Genomic DNA, 27,021 nt, shown 5'->3' on the forward strand with positions numbered 1-27,021 from the left:
AAGAGGATAACTCCATATTTACCTTTGCTTGTAGAAGGGTTTGAGCTGGAAACTTGCACACGCAGGTCAGAGATCTCCTTCTCACTGCTGCTCTTCAGGTCATCATATGCCAGCTGCAGCTCCCTCATCTAGGAGACCAACAGAGGTGTTAGTGTGTTTCTGAAAGCGTTATCCTCTCTTTTCCTCATACTACATACTAATACACAACATGTAAGCAACTGTAAAACAATCTACTTACTTACCTGTTTTATACCAATAGGAAATGATATAGTACAATAAATGCATCAATGCATGAAAATCAAACTGCTACTATTAAATCTCACTGCCAATTAAACTTCATAAACAGACAGCAAAGTGTTTTCTTAAGTTTAAGTTAACAGTAATTGTTTTTGATGTTCAAAAGTTGTTTTAGTACAATCCAAAATTTTTTTAGTTTTTTTCCAGCTGTGAGCAGCTCCTTCAATGCATTGTGGGAAAATACAGCGTTTAAGAAATCGAGCGTTCCATGTAGTATGAAATTGGGATGCAGCTTATGTCTGCAGATTTGTACGTTTTTACCTTGGTCCCATCAGCCCTCAGCAGAGTCTGGAGCTGTGACAGTCGATAATGTTCCTGCTCAATCCTCTCTCTCACCTGCTGAAGATCTATGTAGAGCTCTACATAAGAGGAAGCAATTCGGTTTTTTTAGGTTAGGTTAAATGTTAAGGATTTAAATGGAGAAATTGGATGATTTTGTTTCCGTATAGTTTGAATAAACAAAGTTAGATATTTAATGCATATTATTTAAAAGCCCTTTTGTAAAGTGAATTTAATACTGGCCACAATGCTACTTATACTGGAAATTTGTGTTCATGTATCTTTAATACTTGTATACTGTAATTCAAGGGACAAATTACCTCTGGCCTCCAGTACGATGGAGGTGGATTCACTAGTTTCTGGTCTGTCCACTGAAGGGGGAGGCCCACCTTCTGCAGCAGCACTCTCCAAAAACTCTTCACCAAACATCTTTTGAAAACACTGAGCACAGAACAAAACAGGGAAGGTTAACTGCTATAGTAACCAGTAGCAACACATTAATAAAATGTGTTCAGAAAACTTCACACATTACAACTATTTGTCTTCCGTAATTACCTGAATGATCTCACTGCATTCTTCTGACACAGCTTGTAACATGTCGTGATATTTGAAGATTTTTGGCTCATCTGAAAAAAAAAAAAAAAAAATTGGAAATTTGGAATATAACTGAACAATTCAAATGTTTAATACGTTTCACACAGACTCTGGCAACCAACAGAGTACAAAAACAATGCTTGATACGTCAGTCATCTGTGTTGATCCATCATGAATGATAAATCAAAAGCTTTGCCACAAACACAAATGCACACAAAGGCAACTGTCTACACATCTGCTCACCGTGATCTTTCCGGTTCTGCAGTTTCAGCTCCAGAGTGTGTGTGCGAGCGTCCGAATCCTCCTGCAGCAGCTCGAGCTGGGCGGCGTGGATCTGAGACAGGCTGATGCGCTGGGCCTCCATGTGCAGCCTGCACTCACCCTAACCGCAGAAAGAAACATCATCACATTAACATAGTTGGAATAAACCACATGGGAACACATTTTTTTCCATTATATATATATGTTACATAATTTGATTTTATTATGGAGTGTTTGTCTTCATATTCCTTAAAATGTTCAACGACATAAAAGTTGTAAAAAGCATAAGATACATATTAACTATAATTTATCAAAGATAAATTATGCAACATGCTACATCAATTTGCTAATCAGAGGAGATATATGAATAAATAACACTATTCCACCAATCCTATTTCAACGACAGAGCAGTAGCACAAGCCATCTGTGTTCAGGATGAGAGGTCAGCTATTATTACTTCTGTAACAGAGAACAAAAGGCCAACAGTGAGGCCACTTTCTCTAGTTATTATGCATTAGCACACATTTGTTAGGGTTACATAATTATAGAATTGTGATTATGTTACCTCTGATGTCAGATGTTTTTTAAAGTGCACTCTACATTTAAATTAGGCCGTACTTAAAACGCTTTGTTATGATACAATCTCCCCATCATCTGTCTGCAGTGTGGAGAGTCCTTTCAAAACTGCAACCGCTCAGATGTTGCTGCTTAAAACATGATGTTTAGTGCTTAACAAACAGACGGCAGCTGTGTTATGATGAGCCACTGCTACTCACACATCAACAAGAAAAACAGAATCACTTATATGATGAAAATGTTTAAGTTTACTAAGAAACATAACCCCTACTAAAGAGAGAATTATTAAAACCTGTAAAATTCATGCTACATTTACTGCAAGAACCCCCTCGTACAAACACATTTGTTTTTAACTGGCACAAACTTTTTCTACAGCGGCAAAACACTTGCTTGACTTAATTATAGTGCCCTTAATCTGGAGTTTATATACTGTATGTTACTAAAATAAACTTAAACAAATTATATTAATAAATGAACTTGATGCAAAAGTAATATTGTGTTCACTATGTAAAATTACAGAGATTTGGTTTTTTAATAGGTTTAACTGGCATATTTTGGCCCAGCTATATAGTTGCTTTTTACTTTGTAGGTTCTTATTATTCTGGCATAACATGTCTGTCAATGAAACGTGAATTTAAAACAAGTTTGTGCTGTTAAGAGTTTGTTGAATCCAATTTTAGTAAACCTCACAAACAAAGTAAGAGATATTTAGGATAACAATACAAAAAATGTTCTTGCATGAAGCCCATTGTATTTGCGCTCTATGAGCACCTATTTATTGACCTTTACATCACACTGTATGATATATCAAAGTGACACTGAAAAGCAAAGGGCAGGATGTGAGCTTAAGTGACATTTACATGCTCAGTAGTCTCTCCCTCTTCCTCTGCTCCCTGATATACGGCAGACTCCGTGTGGTGGCCCGTCCCATGTCCTCTCACCTAAATAAGCAAGCGGGGAAAAAAAATAAATTGTACTTACTGTCTTACATATCCCAGTATAAATCCAGACAAATAAGACATTGATCGACATAAAGACACAATGCACCATTATGGATCATTTCCTGAGAGGGAGCAGAAAGTGCCTGTATAGTAAGTGCAGAAATCATTTTATTATTTGAATGATCAACAACAATTTACAACAAAAGGATTCTGAACATCATCTGTTTGCCTTCATTTAAATTTAGTTTCACCCATGAGGAGTGTTGTTTACTAAGCTCTTGAAGCAGCTTCATAAGAAGCTGATCCATGTGTGTTTGACTATACACAGTATCTCATTAAAAAAAAACAAAAAAACACCCGCTTTAAGTTCTGTTGTTGATTGTACAAATGTAAAAGGACCTACACGAAACATATATTCAGAAGAATTAATAATACATTTTTCCCCCATGTCATTAAAATCAGAGGCATATTTTACAACTATTTTTTAAAGACAAAGACATTAAATGTCTTTCTGGGCCTGTATGTAGTGTTCCAACCCAGGAGGTGACAAAAACAATATGAAACATGGATATGAAATGAGCGAAGGACAGTGTACACAATTTTTTCCTGGTGTAATTGAGACAGCTTGAAGTGACACAGACACATAAGTGACTGGGGTAAAATGGCTTCTCACCTCAAACCCTTCACTCTCTGCAGGATGGAAAAAAAACTAGAATGTACACATTTCTACACAATGGCAATGATACAAAGCAATCAGAAGACTGTGGGTGACTGTTTCTTTTTGTGGTTGTTGTTTTCAGCCCTTTTCACAAACCAACGTCAAATTCAGTTTGAGGACAAGCCGCATCAAATGAAATCAGATTATAAATATTGTATAGTGTTCCTTTAAAAGTAGAAATGAGCAGAATATCGACGGAGTCTTGACAATTCACCGTTATGTGCAGGATGTACTGTGTGTGCATTTTCTCTTCTGTGGTATTCTTCCCACAGTAAAGGAATGAATGTCGCAGAATGGTCTGCACACAACTTAAAAACATATGGCTATCTTTTTACAAAACAGTACGACTACGCAGCTCAGTGCTTCCTTGGAGAGCAAGGCTGCAGACACAGACAATTTGCAATCATGGCCGAGAAAACATGTCAGTGCTGAAATGCCTCAGTCATACTCTGTTCAATACAAAATCTCCATCTGGCTATGGATGCAATATGCACATTTTTGATGAACCCAATAACAATGTCAAACATCACAGCATTAATTGGGAGTGTGATATATCTGAAGCATGTGCTTTCAACTACACTTTCTTTTGTCGTGCACGTTTTTGAAAACCCTTTAATCACTCAATGAAACATGTAATTTAATCAGAGCTAAAAAGGAAGAGAGAAAGGCAGCGACTGGAGAGCAGTGCAGTACATGCATGTGAGTGCCTACCTGTTTGTTGATGTAGTCTTTGCCTCCGTCTCCCGAGTACCCATCAGTGGAGTCCTCCTTACCGGCCCTCTCTTGTGAACATGACATAACCTGGCTCTCCATCTGAGGCTGCATCTCCTGCTCTGCAGCACTTGTTGCTCTCACTTCCTCCCCCACTGCCTCCTCTTCCTCCTCCCTTTGTTTTTCTTCTCTGCAGTCTGAAAGAGCGGTGCCCAGTTTGCGCTCCTGCTTGGACCTCTGCCGTCTCTTGCGCCTGCTTGACCCTGAGGCTGTGGGCTTGTGCAGGGAGGATCTTTCTTCAACAGGTCCCTCCCCCGAGGATTGGACTGCCGCTGGAGATGGAGTCTGTGAAAGCCTCTGGAGCTCCAGGGTTTGCCGAAAGCTGTCTCTCTCCGATTCAGCTGCCTGCAAGAAGGACTGAAGAGTCTTTATCTCCTCTTGCAAAGATTGAATCTGAAGGTGATGATCCTCAAAAGAACAAACTGGCTCAACGGCTTGTTCTTCTTGCTGGAGCTTAGCTTTTCTCTGGCCACCATGCTCCCTGGTCTGCTTTCTCATAATCTCTTGCTTCTTTTCCAGTTCTTTCCCTAGGCTTTCATTTTGTGCGATGACCTTCACATTTACTTGTCTCACTTTCGTCAGCTCTTCTTCCAGCTGCCCCACTTTGCTCTCTGTTAACATCAGTTGCTCTGTAACTTCGGAAAGCCTCCCAGCCAGGCTTTCCTTCTCACTCAAAGTAACATTAAGCTTCTCCATTAGCTCAGTCGTATCTTTTTCTATCACAGTGTTTTCCCATCTATCTGTATTTGTGTCCTCCAATTTGATATCTCTGCTGCTCTCCTTCAGCTCCCGAATCTGTGACTGAAGGCTGGTGATTTTTGCCTCAAACTCAAGTGTCTCCTTCAGGGTTTTCTCTTCTAACTGTGTCTTCGCCTCAATAAGACATGTGTACTCCTCCTTCAGCTCGTGATAGTTTACCTCGAAATTCTTCTCAGCAAAAGAGAAAGTAGTCCTCTGCTTTTCAATTTCCTCATGAAGCTTAACTACTTGTTGCTGCATTTGATTGTTCTCTGCTGTGAGTGTCTCAATTTTCTGAATTTTGGAGTCCAACTCTTCTTTCAAAGTGTTACTAGATTCTATCAATGTCCCTTTTTCCAATTCCTGCTCCTTCCATTTGTTTTCCCAACATTGTTCTTTCTCTTTTGTCTGGTTTTCAAGCACCTCTGTCTTTTTTAGTAATGACTGAATATTGTTTTCCATTCGAACTCTTTCTTCTCCTCCCTTTCTCAGTTCCTCTAGCTCTACCTGAAGCTCTTGAAGCTGTTGGACAAGCTCATCTGCTTTGGAGCTTTGCAAAGCAAGATTTAGGTCTTCCTTTAGTCCAAGAATTTGGTGAAAAAGCTCATCTCGCTCTGTGGCAAAACTTGCCTTCTCTCTTTGTAACAAATGCAGCTCTTCTTCATAACCAATGCGCAGCTCATCCAGCGCTTTCTCGTGTTTGATAGCAGCTTCATTGAGAAGGTTTTCTGTGTGCCGGAAGCTCTCCCTTTGTAATTCCTCCCTAAGAAGGGTTAGCTCTTCCTCATGGCTAAACAGAAGCTGAGTCCTTAGTCGTTCCAGCTCTGCTTCCTGTGACTCCGCCATGCGGTCAAGCACAGCATCTTTCTCCCTCTCCAGCATCTCCAACTTGATCTTGTAATTGGTTATTTCTGAATCATGTTTTATTTCTACTTCCTGTGCCGCTTCCTGAGCAGCAGCCAGCTCGCTCTTCAGATTGTCAATTGTCTCCTGGAGGCGCTGCAGTTCCCCTTTTCGGCTTTCCTGAGAGATGAGACTGTGGGAGACCTGCTCCACTTTTTCTTTAGCAGAACGGAGATCTTTGAAGAGATCCTCAACCTTGGCCTGCAGGTTGAACTTCTCTTGGTTGACTTGGCTAAGCTCACGCCTGGTTTTGTCGTGCATTGCTTGGGATTGCTCTAATGTCTCTTGAAGCTCCCTAATCTTATCATTGAGTGTGTCCACCTCAACACTAAAAGTGGAGCTTAGAGACAGTTGTTGTGCTTTTAGAAGCTCAAGCTCAGTGCGATGTTGCTCGGTCATTTGCTCCACTTTAGCTGCGTGCTGCAAATTAACCTCATGCTTCATCTGGACTATTTGCTTGCCGTACATCTCATCCAGATTGGCCCTGAGAAGTTCGAGCTTCCTCACAGTCTCTTCCTGCATTTGTTGGATGGTGTCACTCTCAGACAGGCTGCCCTGGTGGTAACGCTTTTGCAGGTCCTCTACTGTGCCCATGAGCTGCATAATTTCATTAGATGACATTCGCTCTTTCTGTCTGGAGGTTGCAAGTTCCCCCTTACAGCTTTCTAACTCCACTCGCTCTCTCTCCAATTCTAATTTACAACTCTCTATTTCGCTTTTACAGCTTTCTAAGTCAGACTTACTGCTCTCCAACTCATCCATGCATCTTTCAAGCTCCGACTCTTTTGCAGCCATTCGCTGTTGGAGGTCACTCAGGCTTTTTTCAGAGGACTCCAGCTCATCCTCGAGCTGAGTAAGAGCGCAGTCGCGTTCTGAAAGGACTCGCTCTTGCTCTGCTATAATCAGGTCTTTCTCATCGGATGGGTCTATAATATTTTCATCAGTAGTCCGTCCTACATGAGTAAGTTCCTCTCTGAGCAGGGATAATGACAGCTCATGTTCTGTTATTATTGCAGTTTGCTCTGAAATTAACAGATTTTTCTCTTTCAGTTTTTGTGCAAAAGACTCCTCCGCCATCCTTAACTCCGTCAGGGACTGCTTCTGACTCAAAATAACTTTTTCTTGTTCTGCAATTAGCAGGTCCTTTTCGTTTATCCTTTGTGTGAATGATTCTTCTGATCTTCTCCCTGACTAAAAAGAAAAACAATTATTAGAAATGCAACATTAAGCACATATTGTGCAACCGCTTACATTTAACAGATTATGTCTAAAAGATGTCTGCAGGATCACACTAGGCAACTTCTTACCATCTCCATCTCACTGAGCTTGTGCTGGAGCTCCTCCAGCTGCGGTTGGTACTGCATGAGCTGCTGCCTGGCCTGCAGAAGATCAGCTGCTGTGCTGCTGTGGCTGGTGTTCCTCAGCGTCTCACCCGCCTGCAGCTGTGATTATTCCATACACAAATTCATTTCTAATTGAATACATGGATAGCAAGTACTAGAACAAAACAATAATAGTGTAATGACCTGTAGTGGCTAGAAAGTGTAGGATAGAATAGCTAATATAAGATAGTAGTTCAGACTTAAGTTAAAACTTGAGTTCCCACCTGCTGGAACTGAATATGTAGTTTTTGGCTTTGCTCTGTCAGTTCCAGGAATTCTTTCATGATCTCGTCTTTCTCTTCACGAGCCTGCTGAAGGTTAGCTGTGAGCTGGGTGATGATGCAATCTCGCTGCTTCAGAGCAGCCTCAAAGTCCTGCAGCTAGAAAAGTAAAATCCAATTATGTAAAACCACCTTATAGACAGCATTAGTGAGACAGAGCAGAGAAGAAAAGGGATATTGACAGAGCTCAAACACAGCATTAAAATAAACGTACTTGTAGGGGTGAACTTAGTTGTTATTAAGAAGCAAGGCATGTGCTGATTGTTAAGGCTACAGAGCATTGTGATGGCGGAATGAACAAGTTCTGTCCTTCAAAACAGTCATTTAGAGCTACAGGATGACACATGATTTGAAATGGATAACAGGTGGTAATATAACCATGTATTATTTAAAACCGAATGGAAGATGCATTCATGTGTAAATAGGTTAGCCATCCCTGAGCAAAAATAATATGCACATTCACACTCATGACACCATCCTAAAAATAATTCAAATTAAACCCCTTTCAAAGTTTTTATTAGAATGGTAAAATAATGTGGTATTCGGAAAAGTTTAAATCATCTCCACCTTGTGTATTTTCTAAATGCACTGGCAGAAGTTTAGCCTTAATGTACAGCAGAAGAAGAAGAAGAAGTATGACCTATAATAAAGTAATCAAACATTTACCTGCTGCACTCCCTCTGTGCCAAAGGCGGCCCTGATTTCTTCAAGCTCTCGACTTAGCTCCTCCACTGCCTGGGTCTTGGTGGCGAGTGCATCCTCCATCGTACCTCCCTTTGTCACCTGTTGCAGGGGCTCCCCCTCCTCCTGAACAGGAAAATCCGCAGTTTTTACAGGGTTTGCGGAAAAGCCATCAAGATGAGGTTTCAAGAATGAGCTTAGCAATTTGTCACCGTAGAGCAACAGCAGTTAGTTACAAAAGCCGGGAGCCACGTGAAGAAATATGTAGTAAATGTGTTAATGTTATCAAGTCTTTTTTGTCCTTGCTGGATCTTCCTTAAAAACTAAGGATTGCTGTGGCCAAAACCAGCTTTACAGATACTGGTCAAAATGCGACACCAATAACCCAAAGCAGTTTAGGAAAACTACGTTAGTTTTATAAGTGGGAGTTATTAAAGCCTGCAAGATAATTCAAGTATGCTAAATACCTAAAATACTCTCAAAGAAAATAAGATTTTGTAGGTCTAGCAAAGTGAAAGGTGTTGTAGGTAGGACTGCGAAGATCCAGGACTCCCCCCCTTTCTGCTAAAGCCCAAAACAGTCTGCTAAGCCCCTCCCCCCACAAGGGAGAATGAATGTGTGTGCATGAGCAGTGATTGACACGCAGTTAGACACCCCCCCTGGCCCTGATTGGTGAATCTGAACAGGGAGCTGTGGATTTTTGCAAATCGCAATACAGGCTGGAGGTGGGGCCAGAGGAGCCAGATTTTTTTTTAAATGACCTGCCCAGCTCTAGATGCAAACATTTTATTTATTTTTTTTGTTGCAAGATAATTAGGAATACAATTTTCAGTTGTAGAACACTGTTCAAATATTGCTGTAATTCTGTCCCTTAGATTCCCTTCTACTACTATTAGACCCAGAAAAAGTATCTGATCCATCTCAATGCCCAAAATCTGCAAAATTCATGAAACTTGAAAAGGGAACAGAAATGCTTTCGTAACACTGTTATTACACTCTTACTTTAAAAGTTACGAACATTTGCAATGCGGCTGAATCCCACACAAAGGAAGAACATCTATTTCATTTATATAATTTGGAAAATGGCTAATTTAAAAGTTATCATAGCACTTTTATATTATAATAATAGTTCAGTCTACAGATTAGTTCTGACTAAGTCAATGCACCCATACTCTCTTCACATCTCACTGTATTCTTCCAGCAGTCAGCATGGCACTTTGCTCCCCATCTATCCAAACTGTATTGATCAGCACCTCTCTGGATTCTGTCTCCTCTGTTCCTAAAATCACCTCAGTGCAACTAAAGAGAGCAGCTCTTTGTGTGACACCCCCTGTCCTCTATCCTCTTCACAGTCCTCTCCCTTCTTTTCCATCATTCACCTGATTCTCTTTGAGCTTTCACAGCTAATTTACACTTCTAAAATGTCACGAAGCCCTGTTCGATCCTAAACTCCTCAGCCATTTGTTCTTTCAAAATTGTCATTCATAATATAATGACAAACACAGTACAGCTTCAAATACCCAACACGTCTGTAGGTACATAGTCAAGTGAGTGCAGCATAAAACAGGCTTAGTTAGTAGGTTACAGGAAATTTTCCAGAGGACTAACGTATAGACAAACAGGCAGCCAGAGGGTTAGCTAGCAAAAACAGAGTCAAAAGAGCTGCTTTATCAGATTACTGTACCCAAATAAAATCCTTCGAAGGCATCCTTAGGTTCTCTGTCATTTCATCATGGCACCCATTTACCTGTCAGTGAAGCATTAAGATTTGGGAGTTGTGACGGAAAAGTAATTTCAGAAGTCATTATTGGATAGATTTGTACTGCTAAAGTCTGACGATTTATGTTCTTGACAAACATATTGCAATGTTAATATATATATATATAATTGAGTTTTCTTATTCAGTTTAAATTTTTTTAGTAGTGTAGTAGTAACGGCATAGCATAACAGCAGAAACAGCAGAAAATCAGCAAGAAGAGTTTGTAGAACTTTTGATGATAGGGGTTTTTAATAGTGCCATTGTTACAAGCATGATTGTTTGTCTTTTATTTGACTAATAATAACTTTATTTACTCAGCGTCTTTTATATACAACATATACAAAAAATACAATAACAAATACACAAAAAGCTCAAAGTGCATTAGGCCCTACTCGGAGATGCTTTAATGTGCAAGTTGCATTGGTCTAAACGTGGCATTGTGAAAAACATTTGGAGTTACCATAAAATCAAAAGGGAGAAAAGATAGATATTTTCAGAAGGGTCATCTCACCTCTGTGGAATAATCTTCAGCAGTAGTGGACACTTCACTTTCCGGCTGCAATAGAGAAGATCAGGAGAATTTCATTAATACTGAATGTAGAAAACATTTAGGATATATGAGCCAAGTAAAATAAGGGATTTCAATGATAACACAAGACTACTTAATATAGTCATTACAGTTCCAGAAGTCTTCCGTTCTTTGATCCAACATAAAATGCACGTGATAAAATGTTCAATCATAACAATTTAAAACAATGCCTGCCTTATGTCCTATTTCAGTAGGCAATCAGCATTACAATATGGGCCTAACCTACTTCTGTCACACAGCTACTTTATTACTCCGACAGAGTAATGACGGCCATTATTTAAGTCTATTTTCAGGTCATGAATTGAAACTGTATGGGACCCAGAACAGGAGAGAAATTACAGGTTTGTCTTCGATTGATTGCAGAACTGGAACATCAATTCAAACTGAACAGCAACGGCCACAAAGAAGAATATTGGCCAAGTGACATGAACGTTTTATTACAACCTTTGTTGATGAGAGAGCTTGATGCAAAGTTTACTTGCAGCTGCTGATGTCTAATGAATCAACATTCTTGTATTTGCAATTACTTATACTGTGAAAGACTTGAGTTGTTGTGTTTCCACAGCAACCAGTTCCTGCTCCCAAAAAGCTGTGCCACTAGAAAATCTCTGAAGAGAATCAAACTCCATGACCAATAGAACTGGGATGACAACAACTGTTGTGAAAAAAAAATGGGGGGAAAAAAATCATAGGGGAGAACAAATAATTTAACTTTAAACGGTTACATCATTCATCTACATAAATCATTCATAGTTACCGCGCTGTATATGGCTCAGTCTCTTAAAAATGTACAAGTTTCATTTGTTAGGGATACATAACAGCTCCCATCCATGCAGCAGAAAAATACCACATGTCCTACAGCCTTCTGTAGCAGAGAGGATTGTGGGTCGCTCCCAAGGTAAAAGACTCGCTTTGCAACAAAACATTCAATCAACCTTAAGGTCTACTAAAAAGTGTTGCAAGGCAGAAATTGGTCATCTCAACCTGTTTAAAGGCAATTGTCTGTTTCCATGGCAACCAGTAGTTTTGTGGGCACAAATGTACAGTGGGTTCAGGGAAAGAGTGGCTGCACAGAGCCAATAAAAGAGACTGAGAGGGCTCGAATGATGAAAAAAAAAAAAATGTGCAAGAGCCCTCAGGTCTGTGCATATGTTTCAAACTGTTTTGGAATAGCTGAATTTCTGTTAAATATTTATTTATCAGATTGAGACTAGCGAATATAATTAATTGCAGGTTTGCAAGGTCATGTATGTTTGCAAAGCTTACAGACCAAATATCAATTATCCGTTGAAAGGTTTTTATGTGAAAAAAAACAAAAACAAACATTAAATTGGCCGACCATTCTTTGAATTACAACAAGCAGGCTGGGTTTGCAAGGGCTGCAGTAGTATTTGTGGATATGAAATTATTTCGTAGAATGCATCAACAATGGATTTTTATCCCTGTTGTTAAGTTTCAAATAGCATGTTTGATGAAGTTATCTGTCAGTGATGTATTATGCAAAGATAGAACTCAGCATATAAAAGTTAGACCGAATCCCCAGCACAACCAAAACATTTGAGGTTGTGATTTTTTTTTTTTTTTAAATATACACCCGACAAAAAAACTGAGTATCTTCTGCAAATTAAAAATTACCATCAAAGCAGCACTACACCAACTTATAAAAGTCTTATAACGAAGCACAGTAGTTGAGTATTCATCAAAGCAAATTATTAACATTACAGGATCTTCTTATCTTTTACTGCAGTTTACCAGTGCTCTCCTCAAACATCACAGCATAAAGTCTGCAGCCTCCTCCAAACAAAATGTCTCAAGATACAATACCATGAATACCAACTAGATGCATGCATCAAAACAAATATCATAGAGTATTAAAGGCATTTTGAGAAGTCCAAACTTTACTCTTAGGACACAAAGTCAAAGATACATTTCCTTTTTTCCAAGAGGTACCAGTCTCAGATCAGGCTAGATTTAGTCTATTAGATTTTTGGGAATTTTGGTCTAATTGTGAGAATCCCTAATTTCCTGATAATTTTCTAAGAAGGTTCATCCTAGTTAAAACTTTGTAATTCAGTAACAATTACAGGGAAAATGGCTTTTCTTTGAAAGAATGGCTCCAATAAAACCAGAATTATTAATAATTCATTATTTATTTACTATTGGGAAAAAGAAATTTCATATAGTTTTTTGATAGTTTTATTTGATTTCTGTCTTCCGGGCCTCGCAAATACAAATCACGTGAAGAAATAACATTATTTACAAAAAACACAAATATCTACAGATTATCTCGGTAAAGAGCTTTTTTACCCTTCTCCCAGGCTTTCTCAAGGAAACTTTTATTTTTTTTAAATGTATACGTTTCACATGTGAACAGCAATCCTTCTTTAAGTCGTTAAGTATCATCTATATCAATTATTAATATATGTTGAAGTGTATGCTTGCTTGTAGACAAATGTCATGCAAACATTTTCTTTCAACAAAGTGTAATTGCTCAATGATTAGCCTAGATATTTTTGTATCTGTTTAGGTTAAATTGTGTGACTCAATAATGCCATACAGCTCCACCTGCACTATTTTCATTTAATAATCACTGGATTTTAAAATTCTGAAAACAATGAATTCAACAATTATTTGTTTAATTATTCTTTCATGCTAAAATTCCTACATCATTGCGCGTCTGTGCTCCCAGTGAAACTGGTTGTCATGACAGCTACAGCAGACTCATTAAGCTCCAGGAGACAACAGAAACAAAACACTGGAGAGGACAATGATCCTTTTCACAAAGATGTACGGGTATGAATAATTCTTTTTAAAATGATTACAATACCAATGGGCATGTTCAAACCAGTTCTGAATTTTGATTGGAGGAGTCTATTCTTCACATTATCACTCAGAAATCCATTCTCGAATGGCACCTATTTATTTTGAAATTCCACAGGATGCAGCAAATGCCACAGATGTTTTCTCATCAGATAACTAATTGGAGGCAAATCATATTTGTTCTCACTTGTTGGAGCAGATTGATTGTTTCACTGAAACAACCATTCATGAACACTAGGGCTGTCACATTTCTCCAAATCCACAATTCGATCTGACATTTTATCAGCAGTGACGGCAATGCCACAATAAGATCCACTAGACTACTTTTTTTAACCCATACCCATATGTGTATAGATTATTACTAATTTTTATTAAGTCTCTCTCTCTCTCTCTAATACAGATATGCATATGTCTAGTCTTCTTAGACAAGTCCATACATACCCTTCTCATCTCCTTGCGTGTTGTAACTCTGTCTGACGCCCCCAGCGCTAGCTTAGCCTAGCACAGATCCTGGAGGTAACCAGTTCCAAATAGCCTACTGCTCCGAATAAGTGACAAAATAACGCCAACATGTTCCTATTTACATGTTGTGATTTGTATAGTCACAGGGTGTACAAATAACTAGGTCATATGAGACACAGCCGTCTTCTAACCGTAAACATACTGGGAACTATATTCTCAGAAAGGTGAAGCACTGCTACTTCTGCTAGTTGGGCGGAGTGATTTGCTAGCAGCACCTGAAGCCCTGTGGTGAGGAGCACAGAGTTCGCCTGGAGTTCGCTCAGAGTTGGAGTAATAGAGTCAACCATTACAGATAGTAAAAGCATAGTGACCTTGTTGGGGCGTCATACAGAGTTACAACACGCAAGGAGATGAGAAGGGTATGTATGGACTTATCTAACTCTGGGGGTTACTGTGAATAAGCTAAAGTCCCAATAAGTCAGCGCGTTCCTTTAAGTAATTTCTTTAGCAACAATACAAGAAATCCACTGGTTTCACCTTCTCAAAAGTGAATATTTTCTGGTTTTCTTAATCTTCTTTGATAGTAAATTAAATATCTCTAGGTTTATGTGTCGACCTGGGCTTGAGTACATTTTTATGGGCCTTTTTTTAGTATGTGCTGACATTTTCTAGATTAAACTATTCAGTGATAAATAAGAGAAAATAATGACAAAAATAGTTATTTGCTTGATGAGTTTTAGTGCAACAGACGGCTAATTTGTACAGTTTGTCCAGCTACACCAAGCTATGGTCCGAGTCTTTCTTATGTATTAAAAGGAAAGAATGGACTGGGATTCTGTATGCGTGAATACTGTACTACTATAATAAATTGTTGAGTCTACCTCTATGGTGTAGGTCTGGTCATGCTTGACAGTCTCTCCACTCCGCAGCGTCCTGGCGTAGGTGAACTCTGTGGTTGATGGGTCTTTAGTTCCTTCTTGTGATCCATCTCTTTCTCGGCCTGAGATCTCCTCTCCTCCCACAGACTGGTCCGGCTCGACCTCCACCCTTCCCTGCGAATCCCCCTCAGAGTCTTCTCCCGGCTTCTTTTTCTTCTTCTTTTTCTGTTTCTTCTGGGAGTCAGCGTGCGCTTTTCTCTGGCGGTACTCAGCCAACTTGAGAGAGAAAAGGGAGACAGGCAGGGTTTAAGATAAAATTACACTTTCTGCTTCAATGTTGGTCCTTGGAAGTTAAAAACAGTAGCAAACGTTTCAATCAAATCCTTTTAAGTGTTAATCTAGTCTACATCTCCGGTCGTAGCTTCCATTCAGATCTTTATTTATCTGACCCTAATACTAAGACTTGAGAGAAAGAACCACCTGCTTTAGCCTAATGTACAACTTCATTAGTCTGTCTAGAACGGAGTTTATACTTCTAACAAAAGAAAAAAAAACACATGAACCTACTCGGAGTCCACACAGTTTGGTGAAACTACAGCGAAACATTGTGTGTCCCAAAAAGTCTTCCCTTCTCCGAGTGAGTCCTCCCTCCCTGTGTCCATATGACCCGACACATGCCACTTGCTCTGCCAGGTGCTAATCCTGACTAAAGAGATTACATTTTTAACTAGCAATCTGTCTGAACGGCCAGTAACATTTTTGTTGCTTTAAATTGTTATTATTCATGGATTCATGACAGAAACAACTTTTTGTGGGTACGAGAACCAATTTCCACTTCATATCAATGTATTAAGCTCCAGTGCTGGTGCTAATCTATTTAAATTTTCCACTGGATAGGGCTGGGCAATATGGCCAAAATCTTGTGTCCTGATACAGGAAATGTTCATATCTCAATAATGAGATATAGATATAGATATATAGATATATATATATATATATATATATATATATATATATATATATATATATATATATATATATATATATATATCTATCTATCTCACAATACAGCATGTTTTCTGGTAATTCAATAAATAAAGTCTATATGAAATAACCACATGGTAAAGCCTATTATTGTATACTCCTGTGTGATTACATATTATTATTATATTACTTACATTACTAATTTTATTAAGACCTTTAGTGCAAAATGAAGATAGGGTGCAAGGATCACAAGTTACATTGTCGTCAAAATGACGTAAATATTGCTCTAACGCAGTTCAGCCACTGGTTTTACGACACTGATAGAAACGATATAGAAAAACATATAATAGACTTTTTTATATCGTTTTGATGATAAATATGGTCATATCCAAGGGGGTAAGCCAGTCTCCGCAAAGCGTACCTACTATGGAGCCATTTTGTTGCTAACAAGCCATCACCCGCTGTTAGCATTCCATTGACTGCCATTCATTTTGGCGCCGCATTGACAGCAAATAACTTTACATCTGAAGCGTTTAAAGACTTTATTTGTCCATTGTTTATTTCTAAAGAAACACGACAATGTATAAAAGGCTCCATTACCTTGTATCTCACGTTATGGCTCCATAGCAGGCGTTTTTGTAAAAATAGGCTAACGATTATGTCATAACCATGCGACTTGCTATCGCATAGTAGACAAAGTACCGTACAGGAGAAGCTCACAGGCAGTTTCAACTTACATTAGCTGTTTAAGTTGAATTACTAATGTTAACTAGCATTTTAGTTAGCAATAATTACCTTGTGCCTATGTTATCTCCTAACATATACCTACGCTCTCCGTCTCTGCAAGATTGGGAATGATTGAGATTTCTCTTGGCACAGCTACCAGAAGACTTACAACAGACAGGTTGCTCACGTCACATCTACGTTGTCTCTGTCAGTTTGAGGCTGTGCAGTAACGCTCAGCCATCATGGGAAAAGTGCTTCTAATAGACTTCACTGGTCTCCGTCGAAGTATAATGGTGTCGCTTTGTCCATTTCTTTAACTGTCTACCCCTGGACAATAATTTGCACATTCCTGCACAACTGTACACATTTAAACAGAAACTTTAAAAACATATACGCATGCTTATTTTTTCATACCCTATTGTAAATGTTTTTATTTTTTATTTTATATCATGTCTTTATACTTTTGCAATGTGGTTAGTGTTATTCACCAAATTTCACCAAGTCAAATTACTTGTAGTGGCAATTAGAGATGGTCCGATACCATTTTTTGCTTCCCGATACCGATTCCAATACCTGAACTTGCATATCGGCCGATACCGAGCACCGATCCAATACCAGTGAGTCATATATTTTATTATGTTTTAAGAACTATATACTACTATCCTGTATGGATGTGATTTCTATCTTTGTTGTCGGTCTGGCTCAGGTTAAACTCTTTGTGAAACATGAATGCCACAGAACTTTCTTTTATTCTGCAGTTTGACAGTCAGTTATAAAACGTAAAAAGAACATAAATACTACTACTTTAACGTATTTTTTCTTTAGGGCTTTATTACATGGTATCGGATCGGTGCATAAACTCCAGTACTTCCCGATACCAGCGTTTTAGGCAGTATCGGAGCCGATACCGATACTGGTATCGGTATCGGAACATCTCTAGTGGCAATCATACTTGGCAATAAACCAGGACCGACAGCAGGGGCAGCAGGTGCCACAGCACAGGTGTTGCATGGATTGCCATAGACAGTTGCCAAGGATACCGTGCTAATGCCTGCTCACCTGTCCTGGAAATGTACCCTATGACAGAAGATCCTAACCCTAAATGCACATTAATATACAGGTTTGGCAATACTGTTTAGCGAAGATACTGGTGAAGAAGTGTTTTTTCCTTTGTCCTGATATTTGACAAGCTGGAACCAGCATATGTTTGGCATTTTTGCCCCAAAAATGACTAATCAATTATCAAAATACTTGCCGATTCATTCTTTGTTGATCGACTAAACAATTACTCGTTGCAGCTCTACTGACAGCACAGATTGTATGCACCTCTCCAGCAAACCCCACTCCTGTAGCAGCAAAGTCAGTATAAATAACCAGGAGTGAGATATGAATGAATGCCAGTCTTACAGGGGGAGAATCTGGTGATTATCATGACAGAGAGGCTCTGAAAACACAACAAGGCTATCCTTTAATTCTGATTTAAATCGGGAGTAACACACTAGCACTAGTGTGCAATATGCAGTGGACCTGCCAGCAGAAATCGCCCTGACTTTTAAAGACGTCTCAGGGAAACCCAGACTTTCGTTGAGCTGCTTATCAGGCTGCCTTATTTGGCTGGGCAGAGCAGAGCATTGGCAGAACATATGGAATACTGGAGCCTGTGTGGCTGTATCACCATCTGGGAAAGCAGACTACGTAGGTGTATCACCATCTGCTCTCTGAAAACATTTACACAGGCATATTCTTTACACAGGCTTTTTTTTTTATCCATGTCTAATAGCAGCTGACTAACAGCATCAACAACAACATCCAGTGAACTGTGTTTGATTTTATTTAAAATCAACTAAATTGCAATTACAATCTGGTGTTACTGGAAGGAGTGGAAGTACACAATTTTTAGTGCGGATGTGTGTTTATGTATGTTTTTATATGTCTAAATGTTTTACTAATGTAACTTAATGGAAACATGACGAAAATTTGTTTTTCAGCAGGATAAATTTCAGTTTGAGGAAATTAGACAAACAGTAGGGTTGGACAAAAACAATATATATGATGAGATGATGTAAAAAAGAAGAAAGAAAAAAAGCAATACATGAGAAGATCTTTATGGTTTAAATAGAAATTACAAAAGACATAAGACAGCCTTGTTTTATGAAGAGAGAAACGCAGCTGACCAATAATTGCGTCACTAGCATTTGTGATTTGATGACGTATAAAAAGCCAATGATCTTCTCAGAAGAGCTTAACATTTGTGCCTCAGGAAAAAGCATACTGAATTTACAATACTTTACCACAAACTGAAAAAGTAGCGTAGTACATGTGATGCTCAATATACAGATCACAAGCATCATTTACAAAAATGCGTTATTATACGAGTAACAAAGTGGTTTGCTGTAGTTTGATGCCTATGAGACACACTGCTAAAAATACTGAAGCAAAACTGAAATGCAGCAGTGCAGTGTCCCCGGGGGGGGGTGGAGGGGGGGGCTCACTGTCTCTAATGTCATGTGTCAATGAGACTGCCAGCAATATTGTGTTAGTCAACACCTAGCTATTAGAGGCCCAAACTCTTGTGCTTTACACACACACATTTTAGTTAGTAATCAGCAATAGCTAATCGCCCTGAAAACAAAAAAACAGCAATGGAAGCCACCTGGTTTATGACTGGTGCAGCGGGTGGAGCTTCATCTGCGAAACTTTCAAGACTTTTCAAGACACTTTCCAAACCATTGCAGGAATTGGCTGAAATGTATATTTACATATGCATATCACAGACATAGGATAAAAACTGAGCTGTAAACAACTCCTGCCCTGAAGTCTCGTCACACTGCTATCACTGTTCTGTAGAGTCATTCCAGTAGTTTATTCTGATTCTCAGCACGTGCATACTGCCTATTAAACAATGACATTTGGCTCAGTTTAATCTGTGGGTCGACAATAAATTAAACTTGTTTTTCTCTCAAGCAATACGTATTTCTCACGGTCACGGCCCTGCGTGCCTTTGCATTCAACAAATCTAAGCCATGATCAAAGTCAAGTATCCTTATAATTTCTATTGAGAATGAATGAAGTCATGCTCATGCAGTATCATCCTCAAGCGTCACAGTCTCCCTCACAACCCCAGAAAAAACAGTGGGCAGCAAGCAGGGTAACTCTTCCAATTCCAGCCTCAGTAACTTCAACTATATGATGGATTTTGACCCGTTGGAGTGCATAACATAGATGCAACATCCTGGGTTTCAATCTAGCCTATAGGACGATTGTTGCGTGCCCTCGCCATATATTCCCCTAAAAAATTTAAAAATGTAATGTGCTTTAATGTTTCCTTATACACAAAAAAAGTGTTTGTGTTTAGTATTAGTATTTTGGGGTTGTTTGTTCAAAGTATAGTATATCTAAAAGACAATCGTGACTTCACACTTTCGAGAGTATTTGGTGCAAACCAGATTGGCATTTAACATTGTAGTGCTTGACCAAACAAATAGAACTGAAAGACTGCAAAACTGCAAAAAGCATTCTGGTGGTAATAAATCCTAAGATTTAGTTCCCACTAAATCTGTGATGAGTGAGCTATACACAGATACTAGTTCACATCTGAAAACCTTTTCTCTCAAAGACTGTAAAACCCAAACAGCCTCTTTCATGGTATGGCATCTATACATTAGTTATCAGTTGTGGTGTGCAACTGCAGCATTTACACCTTATTTTTCTTAAAGATTAAATATTAGAATAGGGGAAAGGACTCCTTCAGACATGACACAAGTTTCTAGACTAACACAGAAAGTTAGGTTCGGTCATCCTCCAGGTGGTAGCTGATTTAAACTGGACAGTTGTTAGACTATCACATTCAATTAATCACCAGGTAATCCCTTCTCAAGCAGTACAGCATGGCATTACAAGAGCTTCAAATGCATTCAAAGTTATATATTCAAACATATAGGGATAATAAAGACTGCAACCTAATAGTGAAAACCCACTAGTGTCAATCAAGCCGATTAATTAGCTAAATAAGTTATGGTGGTCAAAGTATATTAATCATATAGAGCTGTGCTGGGCACATACATGATTAGTCACCTGAAAGATTAACCGTTCAGGCCTAAGATAAGTAGATCAACTTATACCTTTGCTGTCCTCAAAACCTGCAATGCTGTCTCACAGTGACGCAGATATTTTGGCTATTTGAACCCTAAGACAAGCTACTAGCAATTTTCTGTGGATGCACTATTAAGATTTGCTGTGTTATACAAGGTTTGGCAAATGGTTTCCCAAATGGGCTAAATATATCTTTACTACTATAAGAAGACTGTTTAGACTATATCGTATGTAATTTGGTTTGGAAAGTCATTTTTTTAGCATTACAATTAGCACAAACATAAGTGAAGAAATACAAATCGGAAATTGTGCATAAGATTGCACTGCCCTGATGCCTCATTTTCCAGAATGATACAAAGCTTTGCAAGTACATAAATTAACCCATCACTCATGATGGTAGAAGCTGGTAAAGTTACAAACATACTTTTAATCAGTGACGAATCAGAGAAGCAGAGAAAACAAACATTCATGCCGTCCTCCATAAATTATGCGTGCATCCCTTGAGCCAAATAAAAAAAGACTGCAGTGCCCTGCCCTGCCCCTGAGCCAATCAGTATCATTTTGAAAATGCTGGAACAGCAAATAGGCTGGCACATGTTAGTCCCTGAAGTTGTATTAAAAATCAGTGCTGTTCAACACACTGTGTAGACGGACAAATGGACTGGCTGAGCAGTACTGACCTATAGACAAATAGATAAAAAGTACAAGGCTAAATCAACATTTAAAGTTATCAATGGAGACACGCCCTGTGACTGTAAAAGAAGCCAACATCTCAACCTTGAGTGGCGACAAACTACGAAAGTCCTTTTTCGTTTTTTTCATAAATCTCATCAGTGTCAGTGAGCCAATAAGCATGCAGCATGCTTGTAACAAGATCTAATAATGTTGGTGATTGGCTGTCTAATGTTACACGTCATAGAGTCATACAGGAAAAACACTGTTACGATTTTTGGGGGCTTTTTTGGACTTTATTCGATAGGACAGATGAAGACAGAAAAAAAAGGGGAGAGAGAGGGGGATGACATGCTGCAAAGGGCCAGGGGTCAGACTCAAACCCAGGCCGCTGTGGTAAGGACTGAGCCTTAGTACTTGGGGTGCACGATTTACCAGGTGAGCTACAGGGGGCCCATGATATTGAAATTTTCTGAATGATACCCAGCCCTGCATCTTGGACTCAATCCAAACTTACAAGATCCAATCTGACTTTGGGAGGCTATTAGAACAAATAACAATGAAATATCTTGTAAAGTTTCTAATCTGCATGTGAGGGCATGGTGACATGTTACTGTGTAAAATAACAGCAGACCCTCCTGCAGTGCAGTGGGGCCAAACGCAGCGTATTAAATCTTTCTCTGCAGTGTCTGGATGGACAGTATTTGGAGTGTAGCACCTTTCCAAGTCTGCCTGACAAAATGTATCTGTTAGTATTCTCAATACCAACACTTTGTAAATGGGTTCATAGAGAATCACAAGGACAAAAACTGCAATATTAAAAAGGGATGTTATAGTGATAGTGATGAATATCTATGTGACTTTTGTGCCAAGATGAGGCTATAAAAGATAACTTCTTTAATCCTTAGATTGTTACACTGATAGCCAAATATGTTTTGTATATAATTCCTCTCAGTAGCCACATGTCTTTAGGCTCGGAACAACACATCTTGTTAATATCTCCTTTCAGGCATGTTATGGACAGAATTTATACCCGAGATGTTTGGGTAAACAAATAGCAATAACAGAGCTGCTGCAAGGTAATGCTGCATCTCACCAGTCCAAGCAACGAGAAATGAATAAAGCATAGGTCAGATAGAGCAGTGTACCATTTATTTCATTGCAATTTATAACATTAAACAACACTCATTTCTGTGACAAAAATAATAAGGATGCCATGGGCATCAATCCAGGTTTACAAGGCAAAAGCATATCCTGTTGTAGCAAATAACATTGTTTTACATCAGTTATTGGATGGGTGGGGGTTGTCCTCCTGACCTAAATGTTGATGCTGATGATTGAAAAAGCCAATGTAGCACGCCAATTTCATGTGGGGCAATGTTTGCTCTAGCTAGTGGGGATATGTCCTGTAAATCCTGTTACACCAGCCTGTCCGGCACACTTCAGGTGGCGTTAATAAGCCTTTGATAACGATGTGTCGGCTTGACTTGTGGGTGATTAAGTTGGCATTGCGTGCACACTACTGCACGTTTCAGAAAAGTAAAATAAAACATCGGAGTAACGTTAGACAAGCAGGATGACAAAGGAGTCTGTGGCTAGCAGTAGCTGTGCTAACCCCGGCGAGCCAACCCCCGGCTGTCAGCAGGGCGCATGTTTGCTGGGACTGACAGCTGAGAAGGGCATAAAAAGGGGAGGGGGGGGGACCAAAAAAAAAAACAGATGACAGACCCAGCCGTGAGGAAATAAGTTGTCGACAACATTAACTTACAACTTTACAGCTATAAAAGCAGTGTTAATGAGTTACCGGTATGCTAACACCAAAAACTGAGAATCCTACCTTTGCTTTGCCGGCCTCCAGCTTCTTTTGCCTCTCCTCGTCTTCCATCACCGCGGTCCCTGTGGCTGAAACAAGAGGGAAACTGCTTCATGCGAAATATCAGCGAGAACAATCTAAAAACTAACGGTTAAATATGTCTCTCGTATGTCTTCCAGCTCGCTGCCAGTCGCATTTCCTAGGTGGTGCTGTCTCCTTGTTGGTAGTCCGCCGCCATGTTTTCCACGTAAACATGAGACGCAACTATGATGACGCCGTGTAGGTGCCTTCACAGCCACGCCCCCTGACATTCCACTTTGTTGCTTTCATGTGCTGTCAGAAATGTCGTAATTACTGCAAATAAAAACGTTCACCACGCAGTAGGCTCAAGGGGGTAAGCTATATATGTCAATGAGTAAGCTACTACCGTTTTGATCAATGGTAGAAGAGGAAATTTGAGCTGCCACTTAAGTAAACATAGGAGTAGCACGCCATTGATGTACTCCATTACAAGAAAAAGTCGTTTTTACATTCGTATTAGCAACACAATGTACATAAAATATCAAAAGTAAAAGTATTCCCAGAGTATTCCATAGCAGTAAAATGGATCATTTGTATTTTTACGAAGAATTATTTATCAGAATCAAATTCAGAATAAGCTTTATTCCCAAGGTAAGTTTTCAGTTGCATGGAATTTGCCTTGTTGTGTTTGGTGCATATAATAAACATATGAAAGTGGAAGTAGCCTACTGCAATAGTTAAAAACATAAATATACAGTAGAATAGAAATTTTACAATAAAAAATACATAAAAGAAACTATTATAGGCTACTACTTTAAATGTCATCATATGTTTTGTATGTCAAATCTCAATTTGTAAAGTAACCACAAAGTGTAGCTGACAAATAAATGTGGAGGATTCAAAAGTACAATATTTCTCTCTGGAATATAAAGTGGCATCAAATGGAGGTACGTGTACCTCAAAATTGTATTCAAGTAGTACTTTAATAAATGCACTAAGTTACATTCCATCACAATCAAACAGTTGTTGACTATCTAAAACTTCTTAAATAAACTACATGGCTATGTTATTTTGTTGCTTTTCTTTGTCATTTTTCATGTTTTCATCTATGAGGTTTGGACGAAATCTGAATTTGTAAAGGAAATACTGACATGGCAGGATCCTTTAATGTCTTAGTGTACAGTGATTTGTTTAAAAAGCATTAATGATATAATTCAAATATCTGATGATTTTCATAATGTCATACATGTCACTGTTTCATATGCAGTCTGAATCCTGCATAAAACCTCTGCTCAGTTTCTATGGTTACGAGAGAGAAGACGAGAGAGGTTTCTTTTTTAACACTAGATATTTTCATTTCAAAGCAGTTTTTTTCTTTCTAATAAAGACTTCACCTATCAACTCACATTTTACAGCATAGCATGGGCTATTGGCGTAAACTCTTGAAAAGAAAACATTTGAGCTTCCTTAGCTGAATGAGACAGCAGGTAACATAAGAGACTCAGTTTCCAGGACAGATAAAGGCGAGAAAGGACACAATGTACAAGCTATTTAACTTACAGACAGACTCCATGTGGAATTGATCTTCTGTCTACAAATATTTTTTTCAAAAAAAAAAATATTTTCATTAGTTTATGTATCATTATAACAGGTATTAGATCAATACCTGTTCAGGATATAGCTTACAGAATACAGACTAAAGTGCTGTTTTGGTTCACTTCATTCATTAATTCTTCCACATTAAACGTGAACAAATTGGAGAAGTTTGCAGCGATTCAGATGTCTGGAACCGGTGATGTAACAGAGCTGTAGTTAGGATTTTATTAGGTCCAAATTCCCCCAACATAACTTCACCCTGCAGAGGCAACACATTTTTACTACCAAAGAAAGTTTTTGAAAAGATATTTGAGATACTAGTATCTCATATTGAATACTACTCTAAAAACACTAAAGATCTTGAGTTTAAAAAAAATACAGCTTGTGTATGCATATTTGTAAAATTTAAACTCAACCTTAGGTTATTAAAAACCTCCATATTCACAGGAACAACACAATGTTAAATGTAAAAACATTGTTAAAGTACTCTTGTAGGCCACAGTCCTGTCACCTTGTGTTTCAATATGGTTCATAAAATAATATGATTTTCTCAGAAAACCTGCTGGAGCTACCAAAAAGAAAAGATTTGTCTGCCTCTTAGAAACAATTAAAACATACCAGCAGCAGCAGGAGAGGATGCTCTGTGTCTTCGGCTGACAGGAGCCGAACAGCTTATAGTTTGGCAGATTTTGAATTCCACCCATCTTCTTTTAGACATTCTGACCAATTTGATCCCACCTGTGAACACTCACTTCACGTGCAGGAGCGTCCAGGAACTGCTGAGCATTTGAAAGTTTCGACAGCTTTTGAATTATTGATTCGCTGAAGGAGTAAAGTGTCAGCAGTTACCTAAGCAACTTTACCAAGTACACCACAACAAATGGATCAGGACAGAAATCCATCCAATATTAAAAACACAACAGCAGACATATGCATGCATGAAGTAACCCATAAATCCACTTAACAATTGTAAGAGGTTCAGAGGGAGTGAGAAAATAGGCACACTGGAATTAAAATGGAATCAGATGAGCATAAAGGAATGAAAAGATGGCAAGTGAAAAGTATTACTGGCTACTATTAGAAAGTCATTTATGCGTTTTGGCTGAGGGGAAGAAGAGCCCCTCAGTTGGCTACATACACCTGTCTGAAACTAATCCAGTCTAAACAACATGGAGGGAACAAAATAAAATAAACACTACTGAACACTATAAAATTGAATCAATATCCATTTAAAGCTGTTTTAACAAAAAACATTAAGGAATAGATGTATGCTATTTCAATGATCAGAATAAACCTACGTCAATTAGCATCTCTGTTCTTTTTATTTCTGCTATTTGATATACAATTTGTTTGAAAATCAATTTTTTTGTCTGTGTTACCTGAATTGTATGTTGTTGTTGTTTTTTAGCAGTGTCCTGTAATCCCATGCACGATGAGCCAACAGTCTGGCATGACATAATAAAAACAAACTAACTGTATTAGACTGCATTATAGTTTTAGCTGGGTGTGTATAATAATGCACCAATATGTGCAAAAGATGCAACATTTATGAATTGTCTCAGTGTAGGAGCAAATTCATCCTTCTTCCTTGTGTCTTCCATTTCATCTCATCATGCGTCTTGTTAGACTCAAAATGATTTAAACAAGGCAGAAACATAGGCCAAAAGAGTTGCTCCCTCTCACATTATTATATGCAAATATACAGGCAGGAGTGATTTGGACAAGTGTGAGAAAAGTGGAACTGTAATGACATATAAACTGGTCCTGTTGATGACTGAGACAAAATAAAACTGAAACCCTCACCCTATCATGGTTTCACTAAACACCATGCTCACTTCAATCTTAGAGCAGCAGAGTAAAAGCTAATTTGCATAATGAAGATATCACTTTGAAGTATTAAAATATGCATGAGTGGTGGGACTCATCAGTAAAGACAGACAATGGGTCAGTAGATGTTTCAATGCTAAGCTGTGAGCCTCAACACATGGCAAATGCTCTCTTGTGCCTCATGGGTATACAAGAACGTCAGCTGTATCACGTATGTCTGGCATAAATTAAGTATTAATGCCTGTAACTCAGAGTCCAACATACTCTACAACTTAGTAGTTTCATGATTATACTGAAAACATTAAGCTTGCCACCTACAGCTATGAATGGACTTGAAAATCCAATTTCACTCTGATGGCT

General features: G+C 38.7%; 1 protein-coding gene across 1 annotated transcript in view; it reads right to left on the reverse strand.

Moving 5' to 3' along the window:
• akap9 (A kinase (PRKA) anchor protein 9) overlaps nucleotides 1-23,459 on the reverse strand; it is a 70,768-nt gene extending 47,309 nt beyond the window's left edge. The window contains exons 1-14 of the mRNA XM_078267130.1: nucleotides 23,242-23,459; nucleotides 14,934-15,206; nucleotides 10,693-10,737; nucleotides 10,107-10,169; nucleotides 8,408-8,548; nucleotides 7,685-7,840; nucleotides 7,386-7,520; nucleotides 4,378-7,269; nucleotides 2,868-2,948; nucleotides 1,414-1,552; nucleotides 1,132-1,202; nucleotides 897-1,017; nucleotides 559-656; nucleotides 23-128 (exon numbers count right to left, since the gene is read on the reverse strand). Of these exons, the coding sequence (XP_078123256.1) occupies nucleotides 23-128; nucleotides 559-656; nucleotides 897-1,017; nucleotides 1,132-1,202; nucleotides 1,414-1,552; nucleotides 2,868-2,948; nucleotides 4,378-7,269; nucleotides 7,386-7,520; nucleotides 7,685-7,840; nucleotides 8,408-8,548; nucleotides 10,107-10,169; nucleotides 10,693-10,737; nucleotides 14,934-15,206; nucleotides 23,242-23,289 (4,369 nt within the window). The 5' untranslated portion in view covers nucleotides 23,290-23,459. The remainder of the gene's footprint in view (nucleotides 1-22; nucleotides 129-558; nucleotides 657-896; nucleotides 1,018-1,131; nucleotides 1,203-1,413; nucleotides 1,553-2,867; nucleotides 2,949-4,377; nucleotides 7,270-7,385; nucleotides 7,521-7,684; nucleotides 7,841-8,407; nucleotides 8,549-10,106; nucleotides 10,170-10,692; nucleotides 10,738-14,933; nucleotides 15,207-23,241) is intronic.
• Between the last annotated feature and the right edge of the window lie 3,562 nt (nucleotides 23,460-27,021).

Source organism: Sander vitreus, chromosome 14, assembly GCF_031162955.1.
Source record: "Sander vitreus isolate 19-12246 chromosome 14, sanVit1, whole genome shotgun sequence".
Classification (NCBI taxonomy): Eukaryota; Metazoa; Chordata; class Actinopteri; order Perciformes; family Percidae; genus Sander; species Sander vitreus.